General features: G+C 43.9%; 1 protein-coding gene across 3 annotated transcripts in view; it reads left to right on the top strand.

The window, feature by feature from the left end:
• Window positions 1–25,798, top strand: part of EPHA4 (EPH receptor A4) — a 105,180-nt gene extending 79,382 nt beyond the window's left edge. Inside the window, exons 8-18 of one of the 3 annotated variants that reach the window (XM_054639255.2) lie at window positions 505–616; window positions 5,819–5,877; window positions 6,643–6,756; window positions 6,937–7,122; window positions 11,029–11,090; window positions 11,613–11,822; window positions 14,336–14,485; window positions 16,870–17,063; window positions 19,961–20,116; window positions 20,401–21,276; window positions 23,481–25,798. In XM_054639255.2, the coding sequence (XP_054495230.1) occupies window positions 505–616; window positions 5,819–5,877; window positions 6,643–6,756; window positions 6,937–7,122; window positions 11,029–11,090; window positions 11,613–11,822; window positions 14,336–14,485; window positions 16,870–17,063; window positions 19,961–20,116; window positions 20,401–20,515 (1,358 nt within the window). In that variant the 3' untranslated portion in view covers window positions 20,516–21,276; window positions 23,481–25,798. Of the gene's footprint in view, window positions 1–504; window positions 617–5,818; window positions 5,878–6,642; window positions 6,757–6,936; window positions 7,123–11,028; window positions 11,091–11,612; window positions 11,823–14,335; window positions 14,486–16,869; window positions 17,158–17,343; window positions 17,419–19,960; window positions 20,117–20,400; window positions 21,277–23,480 lie in introns of those variants that run through there. The other 2 variants (XM_077183844.1, XM_077183843.1) reach the window with 2 other exon arrangements.
• Window positions 25,799–26,485: the final 687 nt, after the last annotated feature.

Genomic DNA, 26,485 nt, shown 5'->3' with positions numbered 1-26,485 from the left:
GGCACTGTGACCAAACCTATTTTATTTCGGACATATAGGTCTCCTTAAATCAAGTGAAGGTCATGCCAGTTAGTGGCAATATCATTCAGGATGTTAACAACTGAAAACAATCCATCAGGAAGAGAGTAGACGTTTTAAAATTACTCTCCTACTCTGGAGTGATCATCTGGGCCCCCTGAAAGAAAAAGGAGGAGGAAAGAAGTGTGGAAAGCAATTAGAAAGGCAAAAAAATTAGTCATTATACCCTCTGAGCAGCACTGGAGGGGAGGAGTCCTTGTGCCTGGTGAACTGAAGTTCCCCAAATAATTATCAAGCATCATGTCTTCAGCTCATTAGCAGTTGGAAAAATTGTGTCAAATGACTATATAATAAAGGCCTGGAAGTAGATGTGAGTGCTACTCTAAACTGCCTTCATAAGCCAGAAAGCTCATTGAGCTCATTGACTGCTACCTAGGTTGATTTTTTGAGGTTGTCTGACACAAATGCTCCCTTTTCTGTTTTCAGTTCCTTCCCCCATCATTGGCGATGGTACCAATCCCACAGTGCTTCTTGTCTCAGTGGCTGGCAGTGTTGTTCTTGTGGTCATTCTCATTGCAGCCTTTGTCATCAGCAGGAGGTAAGAACTTAAGCTTCTCTCTCCCTCTCTCTCTTTCATCAGGCAGCTTTTTGTCTCCTCCAAACAAAGCTAAATTCTTTGATTAGCATCATAAACAGTACATTTGCATTACAAGCCTTCTCCCGTGTAGCTTTGATCTTCTCGACGTTAGTACCAAACAGCATGTGATGTAATGGCAATAGTTCCAGCTCTATTTGCCCTTCAAATGCAAAGCTGATTCCAATAACTGGCATTGAGAAGCAAGCCAGCTAGAGATTTGTGGTTAGTGTAATTTGAAGTTAAGTTTAATGGGTATGGGTACAGTAGATTTTCTTGGACTGACTCCTGACAGACAGGGAATAAACAATGGCAGTTTTGTTAACTAAGCCATCAGACTGCTATGCTGGTGATTTTTGTGCTAGTCTGTGAGTCTGTACTAGTCCTTCCTGTGTGTGAGGGAGTATGACTGCAAAATGGAAGCCACAGTCATTCAGCATCAGATGCAGTAACACAGCAGAACTGGATCGATGGGTATTTTCATCAATGCAGCACCATAATCTTCACCAAGTGCTTGTTCATTCTCCCAAATTCAACCCAGGCATCAGGAACAATTCTGTGAGTGGGAGGACAGTGTAGCAGAAACACAGTGTGAGTGTTTCTGTCTTCATCTTTGTGTTCAATCTCATTTAAAAAGATCAGCATGATCTTGCTTCAGTGTAATTTTGAGATAAAACTGCTTGTATCATTACTGCATCTGAAGCCTGGGATCTGAGTGATGCACATTTTGTCAATCTCTGTTGGTCAGTTTAATAGCATCAGCTGTAAATGCACTCAAACTCCTCTTCATTTGCTCTCTTTAAATTGTCCTGGGGAGCAGTTAAGTGACTATGATTGTAATATCTGGAAAGTAGACATGCATTGTGATCACTTTCTGTGGGTGTTCAACTCAAAGCCTCCGTGCTGGCAAGAGCAAAGACGAGCAGAACATATGAAAATGTGGTGTGGAGAGACAGGTTTATTAAAAGCCATTGCAACAGAAAATAGCATCACTGAGCTTGATGACTTAATCTCCTCTTGCTTTTATTGATCACTTTATTATTTAAGGTAGGATTGATAGCAGGATACATTGGATTTCTAATTATGAGTCGCCACCTTGGAGAATTGAGCCTGTCGAGCTGCTTTGAGATGATTCCTTCCCCTTCTCCCCCCATAAAAAAATGTCTCTTCCCAAGGCTGATAAACACTGCTTGGTGATTGGCCCTCAATGGATCACGCTTTAGAAAATGAACTGTCAACCCCTTGCCCTGGTATTGATTCTCGTTAGGATCGGCCATAAAGCTGTCAGAGGAGAGGCTGCCTGGAGCCAGGTACTGACAGACCTGCTGGGCTCAGACAGCTCTGCCCAGGGCTGTCTGCTCACTTATCTCTGCCCAGGGGTGTGCAGTCACACAAAGGCACCTCAGAGCAGGTGGCAGCAGGGACAACAGCCACTCCAGGCACTGGTGGCAGTGGAGATAAAACGTCCTGGTGGCCCTGGGCTCGGGGATGTCCCCTGGCTCTGCCTGGTCCAGGCACTGGTGGCAATGGATATAAAACATCCTGGTGGCCCTGGGCTCGGGGATGTCCCCTGGCTCTGTGCTGGTCCCTCTCAGAGGGGCCTTGGAAGGGGAAAGAGAGCAAGATGAATGAAATACTAGGACAGTGAAAGTACTCTGTGCATACTAATGGTGCCTTGCTAATTAATAGCCCTTAATACACAGCTCTCCAGTAGCTGGAAGTAGCTCTCAATAAACAGAATCTACTTTAACATTCCCTGTTACTCTAATGATTTTAACCACCATCACAATGTCATTTAGAGGTGTGGACTTTGGGGATATTTCACGATGTTCCTACGCCAGCAGAAGTTAATAGCAAAATAATTATACTTTGTTACAAAATTACTTCAGATGAGAATAAGCTTTTCTGTCCAGAGAGTCCCCATGAGAAGGTTTTGTAATCTAACCATGACCTGAAAGTCATATTTGTACAATCAAGCCTGTGCTTTGGCCTGCAGACATGGCCTCTGTGCATCCATGAGCCAGTGTGGGAACAGGGCATATGCTGTGGGTGCCCACTTTTGAACACTGGGTTATTACTGATAATTTAGCCTCATGCTTTTTTCAAGACATTGTTCAAATCCCAAAATTCATCTTTCCAGCAGAATTAGTCCAAGGACTTTGCCTTCAGGCAGCTCAGGCTGTTTGGCTCTGTCCTGCTATGCGAGAAGCAATCTGCCTAATGTTCCTGCAAACTTCCCGAGGTTTGGATGGGGACATCCATGGAGCAGCAGGCAGGACAGGGCGTGGGTGGTCCTAAACCCTGCTCTGAAGGAATGCTGAGGGAAGTTGCAGCATCTCAAAACGAGTTGCAAAGGATTTGGGGAAGTGTAAAACAGAGAGAGACACCTTCTAAAAAGGCTTGTGTGTAGTAAGATGGTCTGACCAAATCCTCTGGTCATCTGAAAGCGTCTGTCTGAAATTCTTCCAGCTGAGAGATTGATTTATCTTTGCTCTGCTGACACATTTGCCCACCTTTTCCCGGTGGTGTTGGAGCAGGTGCTCTGCCAGCCTGGTTCCTGAGCCCCCCATCCCCTCTTGGTGTGGGAAGGAGGAGGGAGGAGTAGGGCCATGGCAACCAGGTCCTGCTGTTTCACCTCAGTGCCTGCTAATTCCCCCCGCTGTTAACTCCTCTTCATCACCAGCCCCACCTGTAGCTCTGCCTGTCTCTGACCCCTGCAGCTCCTGAAAGCTCCTGTGTTCTTTTCCTGAATGCCGGCTACTTAATCAGCACTGCCCAAATCCCCGTAATTAGGGGGTTCGGATCTGTGACAAAGGCTCCCTTCTGCCACTCAGGTGAGCTGCCCCAGAGGCTGGGGCTCCTGGGCTGCTCTCCAGGACAATGGCACACAGCAGTGTCCTGCCCAAAGCCAGGCAGGAGAGGTCAGCAGGTGACACGGCGAGAGGTGGAAGTAGGTAGTTAGTTTAGAAGGTATTATTTAAACTTAATAAGCTACAATTACATTGCTTGAACAGTAATCCCTTTGTTTCCCTTTGCTTTTTGCTGCCTTCAAGTTTTGGTGGGGGAAGGTTATTTTTTAATCTGTTGTGAGGGTGCTTGAACTTTTTAAAAATAAAATAAAGAGAATTTTTTTCATACTTAAAATGCTTTCATGCAAAGTCTGTTTGCATTTTGTATTTCCCATCTGTGCCTGAACATTAATAAAATTAATTTAAAGGATCCTGATTAAAATGCAGAATCTTCTTTTTCCCTTTATTTTCCTTTCTTCTGAGAGAAGTTGTACAATACCTGAAACCATCTCTGCAGTCCCCTTAGCTGGCCTGGCCTTTTGTGGCCTTGGGTGAGATTTGTGCTGCCCCTTCCTTCTTACTCAGTTCAGCAGCTGGGAGCAGAACATCATCCCATTATTTCACTCAGCTCTGTTATACCAGTGCTGGGCAAATAAACTGTTTAAGTAGATGTTTGGATCCAGTGTGGGTTTCAATAATGCTCTTCTTGTGATTGGAGCCATTTGTGTTCCAAGAGAAGCAGCTCCCTCTGGTTTTTGGTTGGATGTGTACCTGCTTTTTCTGTCTGGACACAAGTCCTGTCAATGCTGGGAGCTGTGACCCTTGGTTCAAAGATCAGGTTGTTGTCACATGTCAAACAGGACTTTTTTCCTTCTGTTTAATGGTTAATTTGTATTTTTTTATTCTTGGCATAGTGTGTTGTATGACCCAGCCCGAGGGCTGCACAGGGAAGGGCTGGGGATGGGCTCCCAGTTGCCAGCAGTGGGAAGCTGCCATTCCCCACAGGGCAGGTGCAGAGTGGGATGTGAGATGCTTTTTGCTAAGGGGCAGAGGGGTTTTGCTGACAGGAGAGGTATGGTAGGACTCAGGGAGATTTGCTGCAAGTGAGGCTCTCAGTTGTGTCTTTTCTTCCTGTTACCTGTGAGTTTTTTGACCCCTTTCAACTCACATCTTACAGGTTTTTGTTGTACCTGCTCCCATTTTCCTCTTCTCCTTATTCACCATTTTCAGCCTATTAGTTAACCCAGTGTCACCCTGGTGTCCCTGGCAGGCCTGGCTGTCCCCTGCCCCACTCCAGGCAGCAGCTGGACATTGCTGGCAGTGCCATTCTCCCCTGCTGCTCTCCAGGCTGGTTTCTCCTTCTGCCTTCCCTCTGCTCTCCACCCCAGCCTCTTGCCAGTCAGCTCTCCTGGGTCTGACTGGGAAATTTGGATTTCCTGGGAACAGGCAAACTGAGAGTAAGCAACAGTAAACCCTTCTCTCCATCAGTGTCTGCTCTGTGCTTGGTTCTGAACACTCAAGGATGGGTGGGTAAAGCCCAAATAATTTCTCTGCATCTACATACCACTGGATGCTGGGCGACTTCAAATTCCTACACATTTGGCTGAGCATCCTAAATATCCTTCCTAATGGACTAACTTCTGGTGTTAGCTTTTTGTAGTGCTCCTTGTCCATTGGAGCTGAAAGCTGAAGTAATTAAATGCATAACTAGACTACAGTATCACAGGTGTAGGTGTAGAAGTAGTAATCTATAGAATTAACATACTCTGCTATGCTATTGCCTCCAGCTCAGAGAGTTAGTAGAAGAGTTCTGCCATCAGGAGTTTTTCAGCCCCTTCAATTAAGCAGTGATTTAAAGAATAAGCAAAATCCTTGGGATCTTAGTTTTTGATGGTCAGGGTTGGTGGTTCTTCCTTTTTTTCTGCTGAGATCCCGATTTCTGTGTTAAGAGACTTGTTTCCAGTTTTAAATTTGCAGTTAAATAAGTGTATTGATGTTGGCATTTGCCTAATGATGTTTGAAAGTCAATCTACCAAAACACCTCCGTGTAGCATTTGAATCCCTATGTGGTAGGGATAAAAAGCAATTTGGGCTCTCAATTTCAAAAGTAAGTTTGAAGAAAAAGTGGCAGAAGCACAAACTTTTTTTTTTTTTCCTTTCTTTAAAAGCTGAGATACAAATAGATTTGTGCTTCCTTTGATGCTCTGTTGATGCCAATATCACGCAGGGGAGTGTGAGGATCCTCCTGCCCTGGCTGTGTGTTGTGTCATGGCTGTGGCAGGTGCCAGCAGCTCGAGTCTCTGCAGGTCAGGACAGCTGAGCTGGGTGCAGAGCGAGATCCTCCTTGTGCACTCACTGCTGTGCTTTGTCCTGACAGGCGCAGTAAGTACAGCAAGGCCAAGCAAGAGGCAGATGAGGAGAAGCACTTGAACCAAGGTAAAAAGGCCCTGGGGCTTGGGGGTTTTGGTTTGGGTTGTGAAACATGGCTCATGTTCTGGTGCTCAGGAAATAAGGGATTGCATTCCTCTTGAGGAGAACAGGTTTCTGTTTTCCCCTCCTGCTTCAAAATTGATTTACTCTAGTAACAGGGAAAATAGAAGTGTCTGGGGAAAATGTTTTGAGGGTACAGAGGGGAGAAAGGTTTATCAAGTTTTTACATTGTTCCTTCCCATTGAAAGATACCTGTTCTTAGCCACTTGATTTCTAGGCAAGGTTTTTCCCCACAACACTCTGCTAAAGCAGTTTCTGAATGGGCCAGAGGCAATCCTGCAGGAAAGGGAGTGTGAACTTTGCTGCCTTTTTTCCAGCACTGAATCCTATTGTTATTTCCATGTACCAAACCCAGGACCTGAGCTCAGAATTCCCTGGCTCCCATAGGAAAAAGGGATTTGGTGTTTTAGTCTCCCAGGTCCCTGACAGGTTATGCTAGTGATGGCTGTGATTTCTGGAGCTCATTAATTGGCAAAAGCCTGATTCCTTACATCAATAATGGGAAATATTAAATGTTTACACTTTAAAATATTGTACTGGGGGGAAAAAATACTTAAGTCCTTCCTTCCTTATCAGTCATTCCTGGCTTACAGTACATTTTTATTGTACACTCTCTTTGCTGTTGTATATCATTAAGGCTTCAGTCTCATATGTTCTGTGTTCAGCAGCATGTAGATCAGTGACTTCAAATAAAACATTTCTGCCTTGCAGGTGTTAGAACATATGTGGATCCTTTTACATATGAGGATCCAAACCAAGCTGTGAGGGAATTTGCCAAAGAAATTGATGCCTCCTGCATAAAGATTGAAAAAGTTATTGGTGTGGGTAAGTGCCAGAACTTTTGCATTTTTTCCCGTAAATACACTTTTAAATTTGCTTTTAGGGAATGTGTGATCCTATGATTTTTGTATGACAGTTCTCCCAAATGTACTGACATTACAGTTTGACAACACAAGTGCATGCTTCAGGCTCCTGACCATGGATTCTTGTGCCTTTTTCTTCAAGGGGAGTTTGGTGAAGTGTGCAGTGGACGTCTCAAAGTGCCAGGAAAAAGAGAGATCTGTGTTGCTATCAAGACTCTAAAAGCTGGTTACACTGATAAACAAAGGAGAGACTTTCTGAGTGAGGCCAGTATCATGGGACAATTTGACCACCCCAATATCATCCACTTGGAAGGTGTAGTTACTAAATGTAAGTAGGTCATTTTTATGACAAGTCCAATTTAGAAGTCACTGAGAAATTAAGTCTGTATGGTGTGTGCTGGCTTTTTTTTTTTCCTTCTTACCCTCTTTCCTGTAAAATGACAGATGGAACAGATCCACTGATAGCTAATAGGAGGAAATCAGTGCAGGACAAGTCATTAATCTTGTTGTCAGCTATAAATGGGTTTACGGTTTCAACTGATATTCTATCTGTAGGCAGCTTGTACAAGATTTTGTAGAGGGAATTAATACTGCAGGGGTTGGCTTTTTTTTTATCCCTTCTTGCTATGCCAAGCAGGCATCTTTCACATCTTTGCTAGACTGAGATGATTGTTACAGGATAGGCAAAAGCAGATGGTGAGCGAAGAATTCAAAATGATGGGGGAAAAATACCAAAACAAAACTACACAGTCATATGTTTGAAGTACAAAGCACAGATGTAAGGAGCAAGCCTTTGAAATGAAGCAGGGTATTTTAGTGTGAAACTTGCTTATTTGTTTTCTCTGATTTACAGGTGTGCTAATTTCACTGTGCAGAATTTACCTGGACAATCTTTTTGTTTGCTTTGTTTGGGGTTTTTTAAGTCTGACAGTGCTTTAGAGAGGGACAGTGCTGGCTGGGTGCTGTCTGTAGGCTAGAGCTGAAAATGCACCTGTGAGACACCAGTGCTTGGGGCTGAGCTGAAATGGTGCCACTGCCATGGTGCAGGTATTGTCTCTGCCCAGGGGAGCATGGTGGCAAAGCCTGGCTCTCATTGCTGATCCTAAAACACTCTCTGGGTGTTGGGGTTCATGCTCAGGCTGCCATAGAAAGCAGGCAGTGATCTTGTGAGCTGCTGTCAGAGTGGACTTTGTGAACCTCACCTTCTGCAGCATGAGGAGCATGAATGCAGGGTATTAATAGTGAGAGCAATTAAAATTTGAGATGGATGAAAAGTTTAAAAGTAAAATATCACTAGAAGAACAAAAAGTACCTCTCATAAAAGGTTATCAAAACCATCAGTTCCACTGTAAAACTCTGTCCCTCTTGAATGTCAGTGAGAGCTGATACTTACTCTGCCACTTTTGTTTCTGGAAATCTTACCCCTGCTCATTTGTGTTGCTGCCTCCTGGTCTGCCTTCTCTCAACAGTAGAAAATGGCTCATACAGTGTGTGGCAGTTTGCTTTTAAAGGCAAAGAGCAGTTTGGACTAATTTCAGCCATCCTTTACTAAGAGCCTCCCTCAAAACTAAAATTAAAATACAGCCCTCTGTTTAAATTTGGAAGGTCTGAGTGTCTCTCTCTGTGATTGTTATAACAAAGGGGCTGTGATCAGGCCACAGTGTTTTCCTCAGACAGTGATTCTTTCAGCACCTCAGTAAAAGAAAGACAACAGGAGAATCTTTGTGTTGCAATCCCACTGAGGCTGGAAGCCCCTGAGCTGCTACAGCTCCAGCACTTATAAATGGCCGTAGGCATTTGCATAATGCAGTTGTCAGTGAATTAAAATGATTGGGAATTTTCACCCAGGGAGGAGGTGGCAGAGTGACCTGGCAGTGCCCCGTTCCTGGCTCCCAGTAAGTGATGCTCCAGCAGCAGCACAGCTCCGTTACTGCCAGCTGCACTCCTGGGGAAACAGGGCCACTTAAGAACACATTTATCTCCATTTCTCCATAGGTTTGCTGAATGCTGTGATAAATGGATGCATTTAATAAACTGAAAATTAAAATGTGAGATAAATAGTGGTATAGATGGGGGTTGAGAGAGGCAGCAAAAAACCATGAATAAATTATTGGCTGCTAGTCAAGTACTTTAATAATTGACTCGCTGATGGTAACTTCTCCCTCCTCTCTCTATCCCCCTCCCCTGCTAAAGAAGTGTCTGAGTAATGAAATTGCATGTTAATGCACTGAAAGAGTCTTCCTTTTTTCCCTTCTACGTTGACATAGTATCTTTTGATTGAAGAAGGTTAATTAATACTCATTTAGCTGTATTTGTTCAGTGGAAGAGTGGCCGTCGCAGTTGCAAAGCATAAATGAAACAGTGCCATGTGCAGATTTGGTTGAAGTTTTTTCTCTTTCTACCAAAGAATGCTTTCAAAGGTGAATTAGAGGGAGGATGATGTTTAATCACATCCTTTTACTTAGAGATGTGCTCAGCCAAGGTCACTCAGCCCTTCATCCAGAGCAGTTTGCTTTATGCAATACCATTGCTTCTCTGCAACATGCTGTAATGGCATTTCCCAGGCATGCTGGCTTGCTTGGGACCAAACCAGTAATAATTTGGATACCAGCAGGGAAGGGCTGTAAAAGCAGGAGTAGTAAAAGGCCTGTAAAGGGTAGGTTGGGACCGGAAAGGTGAAATAAGTAATGATGAGTGAAATAAGTTACGTATCGCACATAGATGTTGGCCTAAGTGAAATGTGGTAAAATGTTCCTACAGTCAGTCCCTCTAGCATATGGTTTTCTAATTAAAAAAAGGTTACTTCAGAACCAGAAATCCCTGACAAATGAAGAGAAAAGAATCTTGGTGAAAGATGCACTGAGGTAGAAACTATTAGGGGAATGTTAAATGCTGCAACATTTCACGGTAGGGTAATTTTTAGAGATGGTTGTTCTGGAGCAGATCCTTGCTGGTGACAGAAGCAAGGAAAAATTAAGTAGTTCTGATACTTCCCATACCAAGATTCAGTTGAGCTATCTACAGTCTGGGTGACCTGGCCTTTGAAGCCTTCTATCCCTATGTTGTTCCCTTATTCAGACCTGCTCCAGGAAGTAAAAGCTGAGTTTCTCTGGGACACCATCTTTTATTTAGGAAGAAAACTATAGTTCCTGCAGATAAAGCATAAGAGAGAGGAAGGTTTGCCATGTCAGGTGCACTGATTGTCAGGTGCTCACCTTAAAAGTGCTCATCTTGGGACTGGGCTTTTGCCATTCAGCCGTTGATGAGTTACTTCTGTACGTCGGCCATTGCTCTTTTGAGACCTTATCAGACCTATTTCTACAAATGAGATCTTATCAGACCTATTTCTACCTGCATGTCAAATCTGGAGTAGGATTTAACTCCATGAAATAATTAGTGTTCCTTGCATGCACCTAAGTGTTCTCAGTTTCAGCACTGTGTGATCTTTATAAAACTCTGCAAGGCAACATCAAACATTATTGGTGTATTTGCTGTTGTTTTATGCAGGAGAGTGCCTGGAAAGCATCGCCCTGTCAGTAACATGGCATTTCTCCTCAGGTTGCCCAGCTTGGCCCCTGTTGCAGCATGGGGAGCTGGGTGCTGCTGAACTCTGTGCCCCCTGTGTGACACAGGGCTCTGAATCATTTTGCCCCTGGCTGACTTCAGGAGGCAAATGGCTTTGGCTCATTTATAAATAACAAGAGAAACACAGAATACAAATTTGGGACAGAGAAGGTTGAAAGGAACAGCCTGCATTTTTCATTCTTGAATCCAGTTGTCTTGGAATACCTTGTAGCTTCTGGCAGCTTCCAACTTGCCTAAAGCATTGATCTTTCAAAAAAGACAGAAAGACCAAAGCGTTCACAAATTCCATTTTCTGCTCTGCGAACAATATATAATACTAAAGATTTTTGTCAGGTTTGGACAGATCTTTGTTTCTCAGTTCTCAATTATCAATTCACATATTCCTTAGGGAACCGGAGCCACTTTAGTTAAAGACCTTGTCAATGAATCAACCAAAGGGTTAACCTTCCAAATGGGCCCATTAAATGTTTCTGTCCTGTAATATTTCATCTCTTGCTTCCCACAGCTGAGGCATAAGCTTGGTGCGTTTCAAATTAAATTAGATTGTGTAAGCCAGGTGTCTTGGCAGTAAAATCATGTGCAAGCCATTTTTATCCCATTAACATTGGTGTTCATCAAGGAATTGTGTTTTTCTTTCTGCACACTCTAGGTAAGCCAGTAATGATCATAACTGAGTACATGGAGAATGGCTCCTTGGATGCCTTCCTCAGGGTAGGTGATTTCTTCAAAAGCTAAGGAGATTTTATACTGGGAAACATCTTTTTCTGTTTCTGTTTCTTTTAGATACTGAAATTTGCGCAGTTTTAAAGAAATTATGTTTGTACTTGGGAAATTCTGTTTTCTGGTGTTGCTTTTATCGAAAACTAGAATTAATATAAAGTGGAAGAATATAAAATAAATTAATTTTTAAAATATCAGGATTTTAAACAATCCGTGTTTAATGTGAACAGTTCTGACTTGCTCCATTTTTGAAAGCATTGCAGTGCTGTACACTCATTAAAATCAGATTCATTGCAAACAGAGTACTGCATCACTGAAAGCTGTGACAGAACCTCTGGGTTTTTGCTTTACTGGTGAATTATAGATCCTGGTGAGGAGAGCGAGGAAATAACATTGCATTTTATTGGAGAGAAGATGGGAATCCACAGCTCTGCTCTTTGCCAATTTCAGCAGTGGCAATAACGTGGCTTTTAGCTTAATGCTCTGTGATTTTGCTCCTTTCCCCATATGCAGAAGAACGATGGCAGGTTCACAGTCATCCAGTTGGTGGGGATGCTGCGTGGCATTGGCTCAGGGATGAAGTACCTGTCTGACATGAGCTACGTGCACCGCGATCTCGCCGCTCGCAACATCCTGGTCAACAGCAACCTGGTCTGCAAAGTGTCTGACTTCGGCATGTCCCGCGTGCTGGAGGATGACCCTGAGGCAGCTTACACCACACGGGTAAGGAGGGAAGGAAAATGGCCATGTTGTCGTGCCTGCATGTTGGTTTTGTCTGACTGTGTGGGAGGTGTCAGTGGTTTGTTTTAAAATAGTCTCAGTCACAAGTGAAAACCTAAATCACAGCCTAAAAGTAAACATTGGCCCAGGCTCCACAGCTCCTATAAATTGATGTGCTGTTGCTGCTACAGCAGTGGCCACAGCAGTATTTCTTTTCTGAGGATGTGACCCATGTATTCCTCGTTCCTTCATCATGATACAGCACATGACAGGAATCTGGTGCCAGAAATTAGAGCCTGGATTTCTGCTCCTTCTGATATCTACAAACAGGGTTTCCAAATGGCTGCTCATACTCATGTTTGATACAGAAGGTGTAGACACGCCACAAAAAATTTAAAAAGATGATTCCACTTTCGCCTGTCACAAAGCCAGTCATCAATTTGACCTAAATTATTTGGTCAAATAATTTGGACTGGGAAAAGTGTTAGGCCTGCATTCCCAATTTTTGTTTCTTTCCCATTTTATCTATATTTCAGCATCCCACTGTTAGGTAATTTTGCTAAAGCCATTTTAATATGCTGCACAAAGAATAGGGCTAATGCAAGTATTCTGGCCACAAAACAACATCCCAGCCATTACCAGCCTTTGTACCAATACCTCTGATATCAACATGCACCTAAAGAGAAAAATTCTGTTTTTAAAGTCTCCTTTTTTAATTGCTTCTTTTCTTCGTTTTTAAATATCTGCCATTCTCCATCTGTTCTCCCTAGTGCTGAGTTTGTTTGCAGCACTCAGATCTTGCTGTTTAATCCCAACACTCATCCTTTAATGGATTCTCAGCTCATTACAGGGAAGGATAGGCTCCTGTAGTATTAAATGCTGGCCAGCCTTGATTTCTCTCACTCATAAGGGTGGCGAGTGGAAGAAGCAGAAGCAGAGGTCTGAAAAGCTGCATTCCGGGAAATCAGAGTTTAGACAAGCACACAAGGGCAAGACAGAAATGACTGAAAAGCTTCTCTTTGAATTTAGCAATTGAAGATATGGTATTGTTGGCTCTCAGGAGTAAACTAGAGAGAGTCAATGACATTTGCTTTACAGTCATTGTCTTCATTTGGTATCAGTAATGAAGGATCAGGGATATTTGGATTAACTCCACTGTGCTCAAGCAGCTAAATATAAAGAGCTTATTGACAATTTTTAGAGTGACAACCATGTATAAACAATGTCAGTGCATCTGTGTCTGAAAGGAGGAATAAAGCTTTTGCATAACCAGAGAGGCTGCAATAGAATGCAATTTTTAAAGCAACATTTTTTAAGAAAATGATGTGTTCTGCTCCTGTTAGTAACTCATTAAAGTGAGAGCATCTTGTAGTCACCAAGGCACATATTGCCACAACCTGATTCACAAAGGGCCTGATGCAAAGGCTGAAGCAGCCAGGGGAAGGACCCCTTTTGATTTCCCTTGGCTTGGAACCAGTCCATATTAAACACTTGAGAGATATAGTAGAACAATATACTATTAAGTATGCACACACTGCACTCGGTTATGGATAAAAGCTATCTAGGAGATGGCTGGGAAAAAAACTACCAAAATAAACTTAATCAAAGAAGCATAAAAGCAAATGAAAAAAAAAATCCAAAAACCTTTGTTCAGCTTAAGTCATTCCCCAGATGGAACTGCAGGAAACCAAAAGCTCAATTAAAAACACCTTGCATATTAGCATAAACAAAAGGAAAAATCTCTGGCCTGGGATCACTCAGCTAAGGCAAAATCAGATAAACAGGATGGAGTGAGTTCCTTTTTAAACAGTGTAGGACCTCAGTGGCCCAAATCAAATGGCCAAGTGTTTTTATTTGTTTAAAAAAAAAAGTATTGTAAGAAGAGGCAGATTTCTCCAACAGGTATCAAAAGCAGTCTTGTACCCTGGTTTGGTGTTGAACTCGTCCTCCAGGGTCTGGGAGAGCCCAGAGGCTTGCTTGCCTTCTCACATCTCTGGTAGGAGTTGGGATATTGCCCATGGGAAACACCACTGTATTCATAAATCTTCCCAGTTTATCCTCTCTTTATTTTACCTTTTTAAAAAGCAAAATGTTTATAATCCCATTTTTCTGAAACAGGCCAAACAGGTCAGACAGGCAAGCAAGGAAATAGTAATTAACAGTGTGTACTTATTTGTTTTGTCAACTAAATCTCTAATATATACTTTGTAAAACCCCTGGCTTGTTCTCAGGCTTCAGCATAGCCCTGAGCAGAGATCTCTTGGAGGGCTGATAAAAATACATTTAACAATTTGCTGGTTCTCCTCCTGGTGACTGAAGCAAGCAGATGGGCAGCATTGCCTCCTGGTTGGATCTGACAGCTTTATGGCGAGCAGGAGAGAAAGTGGCTGCGTTTTTCAGAAGGGTTCTGGAGCTGTACACAAAAAAACATTTTGTACTTTGAATACATAGAGCAGTGTCAGCCACACAGAGCACTGCATTGACTCACCAGCCTGTGGTTCTTTCCCTGGTGGCAGGGGGGCAAGATCCCCATCAGGTGGACAGCGCCAGAGGCCATCGCCTACCGCAAGTTCACCTCGGCCAGCGACGTCTGGAGCTACGGCATCGTCATGTGGGAGGTGATGTCCTACGGGGAGAGGCCCTACTGGGACATGTCCAACCAGGATGTGAGTGTCTGCTGAGCTCCCCCTGCCTTTCCCCTCCCCGTGCCTTCATCTTTGCACTTAGATGTCTGCTCATGTGTTTCTGTGGCAGTTGCTATGTAGCTATAAGATGGTTATTCCAGGTTTTTAAAAGGATACCATGGGTGGTAGACTCCTGTTTTCTCAGGGAACCTCTCTGGAACTAAAGTTCCTTGAATACTTCAAGCTTTGTCTAAGTTCACAGAATAGGGGATTCTCAAGTTAGGGTCTATACACAAGGGTTTATTTGGTTTGGTCTTTTAAATGTAGAAAAAAAATAGCAATTATAGAAAAATGGAGGAAAGGGAAACTAATATATTTAAACTGTCAAATCATAATACTGTCAAGAGAAGGAAGATTTGAATGTTCATATTATATCTTGATTTTACTGAATATCTTTAAGAGAAAAACACTTGAATTTGATTGGGCTTCCTATTGGTAGTTAATTCTTGAAGCTCTACTATGCTTATAACTCTTCTAGGTGATTTTATTATTATAGGATATCTAAATCAACACATAGGAAATCCAGTTCTGATTATCAGTCAGAGCATCTTTGTGACAATGGCATAGCTGCCCCCTGAGGGCATTAAAAAGCAGCTTTTGTAAATGACCATTCTTAAATTATGCATGTCCTGTTTAACCATACCATCTGGACTACTTCAGTGTGATCCAAGAGGGACTGTGCACAATGGCTGCTGTTCCACAAGAGTATTTAATAATAATGCTAATAAGAGCTTTTGCTAATAGAATTTTTATTAAATGGAAAAAAAAAATCCCACTGAAAATGAGGCCTAGATTATCCATAATTCTTTTCCCAGGGGATTTACAAGCAAGTAAGGTAGGAAGAAAATGGTAATCTGAATATACAGCCATGGGAGTGGTTAAGGCATTTTACAAGTCATCTGCTTTCTTCTGTAGAGCTGAACGTTTTCAAAGAATGTCTAGATGTGGATGGCATTTAATCTAAATGGGAGATATAATTTTAATTTCCTTCTGATGTGAAATGTCTCTTCTGGCACCCAATCTTGCCTTCCTTTTGCTAACAGGAAGTCATCAAGACTTAGCAAGAAAATAAAACACCAGATGTGTCTTGGTTATATCAGGCATGTCTGCACAGCACAGTGGAGCTCCCTGCAACAAACAGCTGCTTTTATTAGAGCTGTTTATGTTAGGCCGGTGTTCACTGAGACTGTGCACTGCTAGACCAGGTTGAAAAGCTGGCTTGAACAAGACAGGGAAAGCCAATATTACTGTCTGTGCACACTCTTTACAGTTCAGAGCATAGACATGCCTTTTTTCTTCCTTAATGATGGCAAGAGCAGTTCCTCTCACAACAAAGCAGAAGGGGATTTCAAATCATACTCAGTGTCTGTTGAATCAAGAGAAATCAAAAAGATCTTCATACTTCCTGGAGGAGTGAGAGCCACTTTATTTGTGGTCACTGAATAGCTGCTAATAATGCAAGCATATCGCTCACCTTGTCCTCCCAGTGGATTTTAGCCACTAATTGGACAAGTCCAGAAGGAGAGAATTTAGTGCAACTCAGTCTCTGAGCACTCGTGGTCTCTAGTCTCATGGTGAGTCCTGCCAGCAGTGTCATATTGATTAATTCAGATCTGAAGGCTCCTGGGTCATGTCCCTGTCATGTCAGAATTGAGTTCTGGTTGTGTCCCATTCTCCTGAGAGAGCTAAGAAGCCATTAGAGCCTCTGGAGTGCTTTTTAGAGGGTTTGAAGTGATTTCACTCTGAGTTTCTCTGGGTTCTGTTAAATATGAAATATATACTTAAGATGTGTTGGACTTTTGTAAAGCTGCACAAAAGGGTTCCCACCTCTGCATTTCTTGGCTCAGAGCATACAGCAGTGACGGAGCAGGTTCTCTGCAAGGCCTCTCTTACTGACAGAGATGAGCTAGTCCAGGAGGACAGGGGGAGGGAGTGACCTGCTGTACCTTAAAAATTATGGGGAAAATACAGTCTCAACATACTGCACCCAAAACTGACTGATAATAAAGACTTGCTGTAGAGCTGTTTCTTCTCCAGCCCTCTGTCCAACGAGGCTAGTTGCTTATTTCTAACCAGGGCTCTTCTGTCATCCCTGTATCCCATGTGCTTTTTTGTGACAAATTGCCCTGCTGTATCTGATGTCTGCTCTGGGTACACTTTCAGTTTTGAGTTGCTGAGGAGAAATGACAGTTCTGAGACCACCAGCTGTCTGAGTCCGCGTGCAATTTTCCACTTTGTATCGCTTAACTGGGGATTTGTCACCGTAGTCTGGACAGCCCTGGGATAAACGGTACTTGGTACTCAGCTGGTACTATCCGAGCAGGGTGTGATGGTCTCCAATGTCTCCCTGATTGTGCCGTTTGCAGGTGATCAAGGCCATCGAGGAGGGGTACCGGCTGCCCCCGCCCATGGACTGCCCCATCGCGCTGCACCAGCTGATGCTGGACTGCTGGCAGAAGGAGCGCAGCGACCGGCCCAAGTTCGGGCAGATCGTCAACATGCTGGACAAGCTGATCCGCAACCCCAACAGCCTCAAGAGGACAGGCAGCGAGAGCTCCAGGTCAGCCCTGCTCTGGGACGGACTAGGGAGCACCAGGGAGGTGACAGGCAGGGTGCAGGTGGCACACGGAGTGCAGGTGGCACATGGAGTGCAGGTGGCACACACGGGGTGCAGGTGACAGGCAGAGTAGAGGTGGCACAAGGAGTTCAGGTGGCACAAGGAGTACAGGTGACACAGGCGGAGTGCAGGTGACAGGTGGAGTGCAGGTGGCACACAGGAGGCAGGTGGCACAGGCAGAGTGCAGGTGACAGGCAGGGTGCAGGTGGCACACAGAGTGCAGGTGGCACACGGAGTGCAGGTGGCACAAGGAGTACAGGTGGCACACATGGAGTGCAAGTGACAGGCAGAGTGCAGGTGGCACACGGAATGCAGGTGGCATACATGGAGTGCAGGTGACACAGGCAGAGTGCAGGTGACAGGTGGAGTGCAGGTGGCACACACGGAGTGCAGGTGACATACACAGAGTGCAGGTGGCACAGAGTGCAGGTGACATACACAGAGTGCAGGTGGCACATGCAGAGCGCAGGTGGCACAAGGAGTGCAGGTGACATACACAGAGTGCAGGTGGCACCCAGCTCCCAGGGCCAGCCTGCACAGCAGCTGCTGCTCTGTGTTGGGTGAGCACAGGGCTCTGCTGGCTCCATGTGGCCCCCAGGGCACCCAGGCTCAGCCCTGCCAGCAGGAAAGGGGAGTGAGCAGAGCTGTGCTGGATCACACCAACGCTGAGAGAGTTCCCAGCACAGCCTTAAGCACGTCCTGACACAGGCAAGCTCTGCTGAAAAGCAAAGTTTGCTGCTTCTTTCCCCTTGTTCCCCCGGTGAAGGGGCTTGAGTGGGTAGGGTCACCTCAATCAGTGCAGCTAACAGGAGTGATGTGGTTTTCTGCAGGAAAAGCACATCATCAAGTTTTATAAACCCTAAGATTTGTGTAGGATTTGCAAATGAGCATTGCAGCATTACAGCCAACCCCTCGCGGGCATTGGGGAAGGTGTGGATTAATTTTTATGTGAATTTGAATTTAATTTTGTGGAAAGCCGGTTTCATGTCTCCACTGATCCTGCATTACATTTGTTTTGTTTGCTGAGCATGGTGTACCTGGTACGTGCAAGAGAAGTGCAGCAGGAAGGAAAACTCCCAGAGTTGTAGGGTAAAACCAAAATAGCTTTGTTGGGACAGATCAGCAGTTTGTGTAAGCTGGTGAAACACTGCTGAAGTAATAGGAGCTTTACTGATCTCTACCAGTGCTGGTCCATTTTTTCCAAATGTCTCTGCTTTGTCAGGTAGATTTGCTTACAGCAAATATGGGAAAAAAGTTTAAAAGGAGCAAGGAAGATAATAGGAAAATGTTTTTTAGTAGGAGGAAAGGTCCAAAAATATTCATTAGACAATGCAAAATTAAGTTTCTTGAATCAGTGGGGGAGTAACAGAGATTCTGTCTCAGCCTCCAACAGAACAATGTCCTTTTTTAAGCTTGTATGTCCCTTTGTGAGTCTTGCTTACAATGTATGTCACCAGAAGAGGGATCATTAACCCTGTGAGGCCACTATCACCACCTCTTCCAGATTGCCCTAATCGCACTGGGAGCCTGGCAAAAATGTATCCTCCTTCGAGGCTTAAATAATTCATGTGGTGAGAATCACAGTATGATCTGCTGTGATAATGTGGTTGAAATCACAGTATGAACTCCTCCATTTTGCTTTCTTTTCAATTTACAGGTGGTCTTTGAAAATATATATGTTTTCCAATAGTTAATAACCTGTTCAAGGTCATTCTCTGTGTATGTAAGTTAACAGCCTATTCAAGGTCATCTCACATTCATGGCTGTTTATAAATATTTTTTTTGTCTTCAGAGTAGGAATTTCAAATATGCATATAACATTATTAATATATGACTTTATACATAAAGCATAATTATATATAAATAGGTTATCATCATTGGTCTTGTGTTAGATAATGCAGTAAAGAGTTGAACCAAGTATTGCCAGAGTGTACTCAATGCCTCAGGCAAGACCTAACCATGCTATTGCACACCTAGTCTTTGATGATGTGCATTTTCAAATAAATTACTAAATGATAATTGTTTTGATTAGATAGATAACACTAATTTATAGTGCTTTAATGAAACTGTGACTTATGATATACATGAAATAGTAAATGCAATATTAATAAGAGAAGAAAATGTTGTAAAAATAATTATTGGCAAAAGCGTGCAAGGCAAAATGAGAAGCACATTCCACAGTGCAAACAAAGATCGAAGCTGGTGTGATTCCCGCCACTCCTGGCACACACTCGGTCAGGAATGGATTGATTAAAGAGGGGATTAACTCCCTGCTGTCCTGAGTTTGATTGAATGCACTGAGCAGACCTGGCTAGAAACAGGAGTTATCTGAACCTGCCCAGAGTTTTACCCTCTAAACCAGTCTGGCAGGGTGTGAGCTCCCAGTTCTTTGCACATACTTCAGCAGTGTTTCTATAGCTGCTGAGCTGGTCTGACTCATGCAGGGCTGGCAAGGTCTGGCACTGCTGCCCATGAGATACAGACCCAGCAGGCCAAATGCCTTCCAGCATTGCCATCTTCTTTGTTTTGGGGAGTAAAAGCATTTTCTGTGAGCTTGGTTATTTCTGAGATGGAAATCATAAGCTGTATTGTGGTTCAAATTAGATCTCAAACCAAAACTAGAAACCTCAGGTGAAATTCATTCTTAGCAAAAACTGGCCCATTCCTTTGCATCTTGTTCAGTTTTGATCTGAGTTGATGTGCCGAGTTTCTTTGGGCACAGCCTCTTGCCCTTGCTTTCCCTCATCATTTAGGTTAATTGTTGCAGAGACCAAACTTGGGTTTGTGGTTTGTAATCCAGCTGACACCATTTCTCTGTCCTTTCACTGTTTGGCATCCAGACCTAGCACAGCCCTGCTGGATCCCAGCTCCCCCGAGTTCTCGGCGGTTGTTTCTGTCAGTGACTGGCTCCAAGCCATGAAAATGGAGCGATACAAGGATAACTTCACAGCTGCTGGCTATACCACCCTAGAGGCTGTGGTGCATATGAACCAGGAGTAAGTACTCAGAGATATAACAAAAAAACTGGTAAATCTGGATTTAATCAGCCTCTCTTGCTTTGTGCTGCATATCATTACACTCATTAAAGGAATGGAATGCCTTTCATTTGGATGGAGGATAACTTTAAAATGCCTCCACAATGCCTCCACTTATTTAATTAAACATTTCTGTACATCTGCTTTTGCTAATGCTGCTTGTGGTTGACTCTTAATATTTTTCTCTGCATCTCAGCATCTGATCCACCACTCTGAGCCCCTTGTTGTTCTCTTGCCTTCCACAGGGACCTGGCCAGGATTGGGATCACGGCCCTGGCACACCAGAACAAGATCCTGAGCAGCGTCCAAGCGATGCGCACCCAAATGCAACAGATGCACGGCAGGATGGTTCCCGTCTGAGCCAGCACTGAATAAACTCAAAACTCTTGAAATTAGTTTACCTCATCCATGCACTTTAATTGAAGAACTGCACTTTTTTTACTTCGTCTCCTCGCCCGTGGAAATCAAGATCTGCAGCGTTGCTTGATGTACAGATTGCGGAAGCCGAGCGTGTGTGTTGGGAGGGGGCCTCCAGAAATGACGAGCCGTCGTTTGAAACCAGACCTGGAACAAATGGTTTCTTGGAACATACTTCTCTGTTGATCAATGATATGTAAAATACATGTATCTATATAAATATAAAGTCACATTCAAGTTTTGATGCTATGTTTGCTGCCAGATACTGTGCTTAAAAAACAAGAGCATTACTTTCCTTCTCCCTGTGACCTGTAGGATTACAACCATAGTGTTTTATTTGTGGGTGAAACCACCGTTGTGTATCTTTCACTGGAATGAAGAATCTGCCCTAGGATATTCTTTGCAGACTTGATGCATCACTAACACCTTGCAAAAACCTCAGTGAGAATATCATGTGGCTAATCAGTGCCTGCCAATTAGTGATCTACCCGTTTATGGGCTTGAGACGTGAAGTGACCCACCTTGTGGATTACTGGGCCAAACTGGACTTCTGGGGAGGTTCTTGGCTGTTGTGCCATGCTGAAGCCTGTCACTGAAAGACTTTTGTGACCATCTTGCCAGTAGTCAGCTGTGACAATCGTGGCTGTGGAGCTTTCAGACTTCTTTTCTCTTTCAAGAAGCTTACTCCCTTTGCCTCACGGAAGGTCAGTGGAAGTACTGTGTCCAACATATTCATGGTGCTTTATTTTGTAAGCTGGGTTAGGATTTCATCACTGCTGGGGGAAAATAAAAACTGCTGTGGTATGTGTTGTTTGGGGTTCCTAACTGGTTTGTAAGAATCTGTGCTGGTTTCCCAGACTAATTGCTGAGCCTTTCCCATTGTTTGCTCTATTTGATGGCAGTGAAAATTGCACTATCTCAAATTGCTCTCAAGCTGTTGCCTGGTAGGGTGTGCAGACAAGGTGTAGGAGTGTCTTGGGGCTCAGCTCAGTGCTGAAAGCTTGACCTCAATTCACACTGAGAGCCCTTATGCTGTGGTTGGAAAAGCTCAACATGAATGGATGCCACAGTGTAAAGTACAAATGGTCATAAATGCACTGAGAAGAACCAAAGTCTTTTCCTACATTCTCATGAACAGCAGTAAAAACAGTGTTTGGGTTTTAGAAAGATGTGTTTCAGTTGTGGTGTCAGTGGTTTTATGGGAAAGGGAGCAGATAAAAATGGGATAGAGCATGCAGCCTTGCAGGTTTTGTGCAGTTTGGGTGTCAGGCAGGGTAACAGCTCATGCACCACGATCCTGTTGGATCAGTTGTGGGAACCAAGCTCCACTTGAAAACCAGCCCTGTAGGGTGGGTATCTGGGATTATCAGGGCAGCTGTGGGTGTGTGAGTGCCAGGTGCAGACTGCACAGCTGGGGCCTGACCCCCCTCTGCAGGTATGGCCATCAGGAGGGAGCATGGAAAAGCTGCCCCCTCTGCCTCCTCCAGGGGATAGATGGAAGTTGGGTGACTGAAAGCATGTCCTGGCTTGCTGGGTGGAGGAGACTGCTATGGCAATGTGGTTGTCCTCAGCAGGTCACACAGGATAAAGCTTCATCCAGTAAAGCTCTGAACACACTGAGGCTTGAATTATTTGTCATGAAGCTTTTATTACTCTTTTTGAACAGAGTATGTAAGTTAGATTCTTTAAAGTCCTTCTGAGGACCAAAGTGATGAGATGACCTTAGAAAAAAGATGGGCCACTTATTCTGTACTGAGCAGGAGGAGGATTTTCATGACATGTCCTTTAGAACTGACATTGCATTTCAGCTGTGCCAGGCACAATGTCAGAAAGGTGAGATTTATCGTTTAATGGCACTAAGACTGGTTCTTTAGTCTATAATATTTTGGTCCTATTCCACACCTGACAGCAAATTCAGAAATGATTTAGTGGCTTTATAGGTCAAACTTTCTTAATAATTGAGTTTATCCTAAATCCAAAGCAGTTCACTCAGTTGGACAAATCACACATACTGTATTGTCACTCACATCACTTTTTTTGTCACTTTTAACAATAACTTGCTGATTTTAACCACTAACTCTCCCTCACTCCAAACTCTCTCAGAGAACAACTTGTTCTGAATATGAGATGCTAAATTTGGATCCTGTCAAGTCATGACAGCTCAGTATAAACTGTTCTGCAGTATTACTTATAAAAGCTTTTCCATTTCAAGAAATTTAAGATTTCTTTTAAAAAATCTATTTAAACCAGCATGTTTTAATGTCACTTTGCCAGGCAACATAAGAAGTAGTTACTCATCTTAAAGACCTGACATTTGTACTTTCAGCAGGAAAAATTCTTCTGCCTCTCAAGTGCAGAGATACTTGAAGTTTCCTTGCTGTAAATCTGTTGCGTTCTGTTGAGATCATCTTTTTTATCTAAAACCAAAATACACCCAATTTTCTGGCCAGTTTGTTAAATTGCTGTCTCAGAGTCTAGTAGTGGTAATTCAAAACAGTGCAATATTTTCTACACAAAATGGAAAACTGTGTCCCTATAGAATGAAAACTGTGAAGGCAGCTCAGATGCTGGGTTTTCAGCACTGCCACTGGTGGTTGTGTTTCCTGTGAGATAAAATATGGCCAAGGAGGGGCATCCACTGGAATGTGATTTTAGCTTGAAGAGAGCAGATGGAGGGGAAAAAAAAGGTGCCCCATGTAAGTATAGATAGAAAGATAGATTGGTTGATTACATACCTGTATGTAAGGTATGCCATGAAAGCAAGACTTTGGAATAGTGTGAGGGAAGGAAGAAGGACAGGGAAGGCAAATGGTTCCCACCCTTTGAGCACTGCCATTTGGGCAGGTTTGGGTGTCTATCTTGGAGCATGTGGTTTAATACATTTTATTTGGGTTCTCTTTTCGTGCAGGGAAATGGATTTTGCTTTCACAGCCTCGTAGCCCGTCCTGTTGATCACATTGACCATGGAGGAACACAGAGCAGACATGAAGCCTTCTGAACCCACAGTTGCGTCTTCCATAGCACCGATTCTGGAAAACACATGCTGAACAGTCATCAGTCCCTGAAGAGAGTGTGACTTTTACTTACTCTTTTTTTTTCCCTGGGCCACCCACTCCGTTGTTTTTCTCCACTGAGCGATAACTGACTTGGTTAAGACTCAGCACCCAGTTGTCACTTGAGGAATGTACTGTGTCAAAGCCCTGCAGACTTCTGGATTTTGTTTTTCCTCCTCTTCTGCTTTCTCTGCTTACCTTTGGTTTTATTTATATATTTTGTTGTTGTCTCTCCTCATTCCCCTGGCTGTCACCGCTGCATCCCGGACGAATGAAGGTGACAGAGCACTACACATCTTACCATGGACGCCAGGCCAGGTGCCACAGCAAAGAACCCAGTTCCTGTGAGCTGCCTGTGTACATTGCTGAAGTGACATTTTACACTAAAGGTGCCATTGCAGTGATATAAATATATTTTTTTCCTTGAATGGATAATGGATTATTATCTCCTCCGAAAGGTGTGTATGTGTGCTTGTGTGCGTGTGTCGGCGTGCAAGTCACCTCCTGTGTAGAACTCCCTGTGACCGTGCCCCAAACACCTCTGTCCTGTGAGACCAGGCTGATAGCTCATGTCTGAAATGATAGCAAGAACACACACATTAAGAAAGTGTTGAAATTTCTGTATCTGTAAGTGTATTTTTTAGCTGCCACACTAACGTTGTTGAGTAGTTCAGCAGCCTGAAACAGGGGCAATTTCAAGTTAGTTTTGGAGTAATGGATGCAGGATCTAAAGGGTGCTAAAGGTTCTTGTTAAGTGTTGTTTATTTGTACTAGTGCCCTGCTCATGACCAAGAACAACCAGACTCTCAGTGGCAAGGTGGTGGAGGCAACACCTGCATCTCCATCCACTGGCAATCCTGAACTGAATTCTTACGTAGCCTTTTTTATCTTCAAAAATAGGATTTTAAAGACTTGTTGAATGCTAGCAAATATATGCAGTTCTTCCATTCACAGAAGCACCTTGCTCTGTGTGCAACGTAATAATCAGAACACTTCCCTGGTTCCCAGCACAGATAAGGAACAAATTGCAACAAGACCTGTAAAGTTAACAGTTAGCAAGAGTTGTGCAGTGTGTCCTGTTCCTTGTGCAGTTGAAGGGCAGTTGAAGAGCAGCAGAAGACACTCCATGGCCCAGGGAGCAGTGCTGCAGCATGCTGACACCGCCTGAGGAGAGCTTGCTGTGCTTGGGGAATTCACCCTGGTGTGCTGTGGGCAGCTGGAGTGGAGCTGAGTGCCTGCACCCAGGGACACAGGGTCACCAGCACCGGCCAGGGACAGGTGGCCGTGCTGCCCACGTGGGCCAGGGGCTCTTGGGCACACGTGGGGCAGTCTGGGCACTCAGCCCTGCCCAGAACTGTGACCTGGTGCCCAAGGCTGCTCCTGTGCCCTCTTTCCCCCCTCGCTGACCCTCCATGGTAATTCCTGCTCTGGAGGAGCAGGAGCAGGGCTGGCAGGGAGGTGAGGGCAGCTGGGCATGGCAGGCACCAGGATGTGCCAGCTGTGCCTGCCAGAGGTGGCCACCACAGCGAGGATGGGCCACCACAGGCTGCTGCAGACACTGCTGCCCTCGGGGACAGGCCAGCTTGTCCCCCACAATGAGTGTCTTTAATTGTCCTGCTCACACACCAATGGTTGATGTTTGTCCGGGTTTCTTGCTGTGCTAATTTTGTGATGGATCTTATGTATTAAAAATATATATGTATAAAATACAAAAAAAAAAAAAAAAAAGCTGGTAAGTAACCAGTAAACAGGACTTAAAAAGCAGTATTTTTCTTTTATGTGACATTTTCATAACCAGAAAAAAAATCTGAAATACTAATCAGACAAATAAAAAGAGAGTGCATTTATTTTTTTGTATCACTGCAAGTATGTTGGAATATGCAAGGACTGTGTAAATTAGAATGTATGAGGCATATTATAATTTAGTTCATACTGAAAAAAATCTAACAGCATTTCTTGGTTCGTGCATTTGAACGATCTCTGGGTTAGATATATAGATTTTTCTATTTTGTTTTAATTTGTAATTTTTTTCTCCCTCCGTGAATTTTAGGTACACATAACTTATGTCATTTATTTATGGTCTTTTATACCTAGTTTGTAAAATTGTAAAATAGCAAACAATGCAAACATTTGCATTTGAAAATAATAAAGTAGTTGCTGTACAAACCTGAAATGGACTATTTCTAATTATTGCATGTTGCTTTTAATTTAGAGTTTATCCACAACAGATACAGATAGAAAATTCAGAGTAACAATCCTGGTGTTTGCCCCAAAGGGATTTATTCTCTTCAGCAGATTTCAGATTGCCTTGCTGCTGTCCTGAGCCATGGTGTTTGTGATGTGGGTGGGGTGCTGCAGCCAGCTTGGAAATAACATCAATGATCCTTCCTTGGAGACCAGGTGCTATCCATGGGAAAATGGATACGGGGCCATAATTTTTCCTGTTCATGACTGGGATTAGCTAGGGATGGTGTCTGTCCCCTGCTCCCCAGCTGGACCTTGTCTAAGGTCAGGTGTCCTTGGCAGAACTCCTGCAGTTATCCCCGTGTCCTTTGGGCCAGGCTGTCACCCCTCCTGTGCAGCCATGGCCTTGCTCTGTTACTGCCCTCAGTGCTCTGCTCAGGGGCTGCCTTTGCCTGTGCCAGGGAACTCGTGTTGGACACTCATGGAAAGGTGTCAGGAGCAGCAGAAAATGCAGAGGGACAATTTCCCTGAGGAGTTTCCCTCCAAGCCAGGAGCTGAGAGCATGGATGCTGTGCAAAGGACGTTGCTGAGTGATGATGTGTGGGCTGTGGGTGCCAAGGGTGCAGTGGCCTCAGCCACCACCTCCACAGCAGGGCTGCTGCTTAGTTTGGGATAC

Source organism: Agelaius phoeniceus, chromosome 10 (genome assembly GCF_051311805.1).
Source record: "Agelaius phoeniceus isolate bAgePho1 chromosome 10, bAgePho1.hap1, whole genome shotgun sequence".
In the NCBI taxonomy this organism is placed as follows: domain Eukaryota; kingdom Metazoa; phylum Chordata; class Aves; order Passeriformes; family Icteridae; genus Agelaius; species Agelaius phoeniceus.
Note: the sequence above shows the minus strand (reverse complement) of the source record. Positions and strands in the feature narration are given on the sequence as shown.